Source organism: Sinocyclocheilus anshuiensis, unplaced genomic scaffold (genome assembly GCF_001515605.1).
Source record: "Sinocyclocheilus anshuiensis isolate Anshui unplaced genomic scaffold, SAMN03320099.WGS_v1.1 scaffold1709, whole genome shotgun sequence".
Lineage (NCBI taxonomy): Eukaryota > Metazoa > Chordata > Actinopteri > Cypriniformes > Cyprinidae > Sinocyclocheilus > Sinocyclocheilus anshuiensis.
Genome location: NW_015541051.1, coordinates 701,324 through 708,990, shown reverse-complemented (window position 1 = coordinate 708,990; position 7,667 = coordinate 701,324). Strand labels below are relative to the sequence as shown.

Sequence of the window (7,667 nt, the reverse complement as noted above, 5' to 3'; positions counted from 1 at the left end):
AGGGCATTCTGTCACTGCATGATTCAATTAAAATACATTTAGAATTATCACAAAATTCAAGATATGGGGACAGAAACTTTATATATTTATATAATCTCATATAGTTAATCAATATCGCACAAAGAGTGCCGTTTTTTTCTCCAAATGATTACAAACGTAATATTGATTTTTTACAACAGTTCAGAAAACAAGTTAATTAAGAGACTTAGGTTATAGACATCCTGTGTCCTGTGTTTGCTCTATTTCGACAACAAAAATAATTCCAACCAAAGCCACAGCACTGTTTTTGTGCAACATGCAACATGATGGCGTTTCGTTCCTGAATGCATCAACCGTTTAAATGATTAGGTTCAATCACAGTGACTCACTTATTAACAGTGGCTTGCTGCCACCTACTGGTGGTTTTAGTTTCACATTTAAAGTATCTTTTCTTTTTTTTTTTTTTTATAATTTCAAAAATCAGTATTCAACGTTTTATGTTTACAGTATTAAAACATATGCAGGTTAAATGCATTCATGTCCTGCATTAAGCAGTGTGTAAATGCATCTAAATGGTACAAAATTCAAATTCAAATTCAAAGATGATTTTGATGATTTAATTTGCTTGATAACAGCCCCAAATGTTTTATTATTCTAATTGACTGATTAAATGTAAGAATTTGACTGAAATGATGATGCACACTTTAAGAAAAAAAAATGGCTTACTTGTAAAAATGACCATAAAAGGTAAAAATCAATTTAAACTTATTGGAAAAGATTAAATTCTATCACTGCTGTGAACTGACCACCACACAGAATATGAAGAATATCAAAGTCAGCTGTCCACGGTAGTCCTTAAGACTACCAGCACAATAACACAAGATCAGCACAATAACACGCTCAGCAAAATATTGTCTAATTATCGTTATCGATAAAATCCTGAAAAATATCGAGATATAATTTTTTTGTCAATATCGCACACCCCCAGCTGCCTGCCGTTCCGCGCAATTGGCAGAGATGGATGTAAAAATTAACACCGCATACACCATCCTAACCCTCGCCAAAGAGGAGCTCTCTCTATGTGTTTAAAAAAACTCAGATTAACTTAGGTGGCTTACGAAATAAATCTGTCAAGTGTTCTTTCATTTTCTCTCTTTTCTCTCTTCTTCAGCCATTTGCATTTCCCACAGTAGTTAGCTCCCTGTCACTTGACAGCGGAAAGCAGTGACTGGGTGATTGACAGCTAATATTAACCAATCTAAAATCTGCATTAAAGTTAAGAATGTAAAGATGAAATCTGTTAATATATAATTTGTAGTTATATATGTAGTTAATGCTCATAAATTTTTGGTGGGTGCTCCTACATTTTTGCTGGTGCTCCTAACTTTTTAAAGTTGGGAGCACCAGTGCTACCAAGTAAAAAAGTTCATTTCGAGCCCTGTATATATACACACACACACACATATATATACAGTACATATAGACATAAATATAAATATATGTATGTAGACACACACACACACACACACTATTCCTCTCACCTCTGTAAATAACAATGAATATCACTTCATATATCACTATGTGGTGGAACGTGGTGGAAGTCAAACGTGCAAAACCGAAAAGTAATTTAGTCATTATAAGCGAATTGACATCAAGCTCAGTAATTTACACAGTCAAGAACAAGCACCACCTTACACTCAAGTCTAAAGGAGGCACTATGCACTTTCAGTCAGAACTAATTGAGTGTATGCAAGATTCATCAGATTTTTTAATGAGACTTAGCATAGAGAGAGATTAAAAGCTAGTCTCCACTGGTGGTCTTCCATTCCACTGAGCATTCTAATTGGACGCAAAACGTAACGTCCAAACAGCGTGTTGAACCATGTCTTGCCGGGAAGAATCTCTGTCATATTTATCACTTATCCGGATAATTAGCATCAGAGCACTGAACTTTCACAGTGGATGAATGCAGAAGCACAAAATGACAATAAATACTGCAAAACAATCTAATTTCATTGCACTTAATTGATAAAGATGGCTAAATGATTTCTGCACCCTTCCTAGCTCACTACATGCTTTTAGCGAAACTTTAATACAAGGTTAGAGTTATACGTTTTGCTATATAAGAACCTTTCACCTACTAAATTTATAAATTGAGTTTGCAGCAGAACATTTTAGTGAGCAATCACTTCACAACGTTTATTTTTTTCATGGCCAAGGGACATAAAATGTCCTGTGGAGTAAAAAGGATTAAAATTGCTACATGGCAGCACTCTGAGATGCAATCAAACAGATAACCTCCCTGTTTTGAACACAAGAGATTTTAAATAAATGAAAGATGCACTTATTTTTACCGGCTTGATGGAGACCTTTCATGTCTGGAAATGTTTTTCAGATTTTTTTTTCTGAGGTCATGGACATTAACAAACAACTCAACCTCCTCCTTTTGTTAGAATTGTGCCATTCAGACATGGACGGCTCAAAATGGCATATGGGTCCAGTCCAGCATCTAAATTAGCTGGAATAAATATACCAACTGTCGTCAATTTCAATATCTGACCTATAGGAAGCATTATTCTGAGATATCAATATCCCAGCCTAAAGTCATTTGCAGTTTTACAAATGTTGTTTGCCACATTGTACAATATCACCCCAGTGAGATCTTGGGTAAAAGCTAAAACAGACTGTGCATCAACAACTGTCAGACTGTATAATGTGCATTTTAGTTAAGACTTTGGTCACAGCTTACAGCATTGACTGGGCATTTAAAGTTAACAGTCTGTGTCCATTTTGACATCTTAAATTTAAATGGTACCTTACAAACCAAAGTAAGACCTTGTGTAGAAAAATCTTTGCTTGAAAATATTAAGATGTTCTCCGACACACACATATATTATCATCTGCTGTTACTATAGAACCTTCATTTAATTTTGCCCTATGAGCCAAGAATGATCCCTAAAATTTGTCTCTGAAGACACAATCATGAAAAAAAAAAAAGTAAAGTGAGTTTACTTGGGTCTATCACTAGTGTTATTTACACATTTACAGAACTCTCTAATAATCAGCACGATAATCCTGAATCAATGCAACATGACACATATCTCTGTAATGATCTGGTCACGCCAATGCCTTGTCAATAATAGCATTCTGCTTGAGAGTCTAGAAAGTCAAATAAATCAATATGAAACAGTATATAAGGACTGTTCCTTGTTCAGGGCTCTACGCTTACTTTTCTTTTTAGGAGCACGTTCAAAATTTTAGGAGCACCTTCTAATCAATAATCCAAAATTTTATTAAAAATTAGCCTTCCCATTACGAGGTGATATTTGACTCCTTAAAGTGATTTACAGTGGAATTTTGTTTTTACCTTTGTAATGGCATTTTTCTAACTTTATTAAAAGTATGTCATCTTTTGTCAAATTCTTTAAAAATTATATTTTATAAGATTTTTAAACATTTTAATTAAAACGACAGAATAAGAACAAGTAGAATAAGAAACAAGTTAAAAATCAAATGAAATCAGTATTAACAAAATTTGTAGAGGTGGCACAGACGAACACAAAAGTGGCTTGGTGTACTTTCAGACATTTAATGAGGCTCAGAGGTGGCATGAGTGCAATTAAATCCATAAATTCATGATGAGATTAATGTTTTAAATATAAAATTTTGAATATAGAAATATTAAATGATTTAAATAATTGAAAAGATACTTTAAAAATTTAACTAAAGCTGCCAGCAGGTGGCGGCAAATCACTGATTTTATCACTGAATCATTCATTCAATTGATTCATTCGAACGGCTGATTCATTCAGGAATGAAGCAAGTGACTGTCTTTATGAATCGGTAATCATGAATCACTGACTCACTAGATTCGTTTAAAAACGCCCGTTCATTCGTAAACGAAACACCGCTGTGTTTGAATGGAGATGCTCAGCGGCTTCACTGTGTCTTTGTTTTAAACTATATTCGACGAAGAAATAGAGCAAAATCAGACAATAGTGTTATAGTCTAAAAGCTGTCGACTCATCTTAGTTCATCGCGAGCTCACATTTATAATCAACGAAGCTCTCTACACTGCGCAATGAATCTCTTATTTACACCCTGTCTACACTTTGCTTATGAAAGGATTCGTGAGATATGTCTGTGAAACATTACTCAACGCTGCAAAAACACGTAGAAACCTTTGAAGCTCCCCTGAGCCCAATCACAAATATGATGATGATCGGGTCAGTCGCACTGGTGCTCCTAAAAACATTTTCATAGTCGCACGCAGTAGTTTTCGGTCGCACTGTAGAGCCCTGTTGTTTAATATTTTTGGATGGTGTGCTGGGCAAATTATAAAACACAGGCTTGAGGTCCACACTAGCACCATTATTATCATCATCATTGCTCATTTTGCCAGATATTTGACAAACCTAAGGACACTGAATATACGCTTGAGCAAGTTTTTTTTTTTTAACTGCTGTATTCTCTGATTTCTTTTACTACACTGCCACAAGGCAAATGTCTCAGTTCATGATCTGTACTCTGTACATGCTTTTCCATACTCAGGGGAATATTCCTATTGTCTGCATGTCACGACCTAAAAGTCAAGAGTTAAAATGGAGACAAATGTAGCATCTCACTGCCTTGCATGATGGGAGGCTATGCTTGAAGGCTATGCTCAAAGTGTCCTTCCTGTGACCACTACTAAATTACCACCACTAAACTAACCACTATTTCTCCTGAGCACACACATGTGAAAGAACCTATGAGGGTGGGCAGGCTAACGCTCAGCTTCACAGAGCCCCTGGTGAGCCCTCAAGGCTGTGAAAATGCTCACTGAAGATTTTGTAAATCTAGCTGCAATGGGAAATTAATGAGTTAAATCCCAGGGGGTGCTCCGTCAAAAGTAACTCTGACAACAATGCAACAGGCAACAGGACTCAAAAGAGGCCGTCCAACCAGCTGTGAGCACTGGTAGTCATCTTAAACCGCAATTGCTTAAAGATAACTTAATGTTTTCAATTCACCATGTGTAATTGTAAATAGTGATGATGTGGGTAAGCTTGACTTACAAGCCTTATTAGAAACTGGTTTCCCGAAAAAGTTAACGCTAGGAGTGTGAGGGGAGGCCATGAGCTGTTCACCATCTGTAATAAGATGGCCGTCACAGGTGCACGTTAGCCGAGATGTTGCAGGGTTAATTCATCACTCTCAGTTTCTCCTGGCAACAGCTACATCTTTTACTCACTACTTATTTGTGCAAGATTCCCCTCTGGACATCTCTGACAGGTACCATGATATACAGTATTCCAAATCGCCACCCCTATTATAGTTTTATCAGACTGTAGCTCATCTATCGGATAAGCTGCTGGCCTACAATGTTTTTTGTTTGTTTTTTAAATAATAATTTCTGCTTGCAGTCCAAAAATGCACACACAACACTCGTATATTTTCTGATTCTAAAAATGAGTATATAACACTCGTGATTACACATTAACATATATATATATATATATATATATATATATAACTATATGATTGTCCTGAGGTGACTGTCAATTTATAAGATTGTTTGTTCCTGAAAAAAAGAGATTGATTTGTTTGTCGTCTTATCATTTTCTGATTTTCTATAAAGCCATGTTGCATACTATAACATTTAAAATTGCTATATAAATGTGATATATGAAAAAAAATTATTGTTGTACTAGAAATACTTACATGTAGAATAATAAATCTTTAAGTCACATCATAATTTCATTTTTTATCTGAACAGGTCTCCATTACTGTTGTGGTGACAGAAAGACTTTTTATTTTAATCTTACCTAAGCTGAATATTTGGCATTTCTATTCAGATAAGCTGTCATTAGGTGCTGTTTACTGATGATGTGATAGCATTTTTTTTTTCCTGCAACAAGTTGGGCACCTGCTGCTTTACTTGCATTCATGAAACGTGCCAATAATTTAACATCAACACCTCCCAAGGGTATAGCAAATATAGAGAGGCTGCCAAATCTCATTATATTTCAAACAATGCATACATATATAGTTTGAATCAAAACAATATCCAGCTCTGATATATGTGGCCTTCGAAAACGGAGGAGAATTGTTTTTAAAGTATGACGTACATAGATTTAAGCTGAATACGTGCTCATTACTGACTGGTCTTACTACATATTTAACAATTGGCGTAAAAAAAAAAAAGACAGATTTGCAGACTGATGGAAATAAAAACAGACTGTCAAAGAAATCTGTCAAGACACAACACAAGTCTATACAAACCCTATCAGCTATTCTCGCCAAGATAAACAGCAGGTCCATGCCGTGAGTCCCTTGTTTGTCAGAGCTGAATGTGAAAATGACATGTGGGCGTATATTATCTCAAGACATTAAACATAGCATAGACTTCTTATGTACGGAACTTCCCACACCTTGTCGCCGTAGTCTGCGTTTCCTGAGGCCGAAGATTCGCACTTTGGAGAAGATGTCGACCAGGTTCCCGTTGCAAAGCCCTTTATTCTTATTGGGGCTTTTTCTCCTTCTGTTGGTGGATGGTCGGTCTATACGCTGCTCCCGTGCCTGTCTCTTCTGGCGGATCAAACCGCTGGCAATCGCCGCTGCCATGTCTCAAAAACAGGGCTGTTGAACTCCTTACACACAAAGCACAGACAACAACAACAAACCGCCCGATCGGTCTCAATTATTGTCCCATTTTTGCGACTGTTTCTGTGCTCTGCCCTCTGAAATGCACGGACGATGATCAAAGATATCCACACATCACGACGGGCGAAATAAGACACTGAATTAGCATAATGAATACAAAGGCGAAGTGTTACTCAACTGTCCGTATTTCACATGTTGTCCGATTTTCATTTCGAAGATAAAAATTATTATCACTTGAGTTGCCCGGCTCCTCCAAAATACAGAATGTGAAAATATATTCACGGCACGCCTGAGAGTCTCTCTGCTCCGTCACTTTCCTTCGTTTATCTCTGACCCGGTCCTGGTGAAATTCAGCACCCTGGGCAGCGACGTCCACTCCCGGAGTCTGAGCAAACAAAGCGTTTTTCGTTCTGAGCTGTCAAGCGGAGAAACGCGACCACCTTCGTCTCCCAGGTGGAGCCCTGCGACTACACATATTCATATGTCTCACATATTTACCAAGTTTAGCAGATATCCACGCCGGTTCCGTTCAAACGTCCACTCATCTTGAGAATAACCGACGGCGTAACGACGGTGAGTTGAGGTAAGTTCGAACGAAGGTGTTTATTGTTGGTAAGGGATCTCCTCAGACGATCACTCCCCATTCAATCTCATGTTCTAGGTCGCGTGGTTTTTCAATAACGATGTGCGTTTTTTCCTTATCTAAAGCAGCATGTCTTCTGAGGGAGAAACGTAAGCAACACCGAGCGGCTCAGGTGAGGATGACGTCTACCCGATGTGACAGGAACGAACAAATAAATAAACTCAAATAAAAAAAGTCTTTCCCCGAAGTGGGAGTACACAAATGTGCAGCATAAGTGCTAACGTTAGCCAGGAAAGAAAACGTATTCAAGAAATGCTCCTCTTCATCCTCCAGCTCGAGCTCATTTAGCGTCTCCAGCCGTTTGGAGCGAGGGAAGCGCACGCGCTTCCCGCCTCAGCCTCCACAGATCAACGGCATCAACAAGTCTTAACGACCACGCGCTTCCCGCCTCGGCCTCATA

At 37.6% G+C, this 7,667-nt stretch overlaps 1 protein-coding gene across 1 annotated transcript in view; it reads right to left on the bottom strand.

Annotated features, from left to right (window-relative positions):
* The window catches only part of LOC107690615 (fibroblast growth factor 14-like), a 77,481-nt gene extending 70,278 nt beyond the window's left edge, over positions 1–7,203 (bottom strand). The window contains exon 1 of the mRNA XM_016488998.1: positions 6,393–7,203. Coding sequence (XP_016344484.1) covers positions 6,393–6,585 — 193 coding nt within the window. The 5' untranslated portion in view covers positions 6,586–7,203. The remainder of the gene's footprint in view (positions 1–6,392) is intronic.
* Positions 7,204–7,667: the final 464 nt, after the last annotated feature.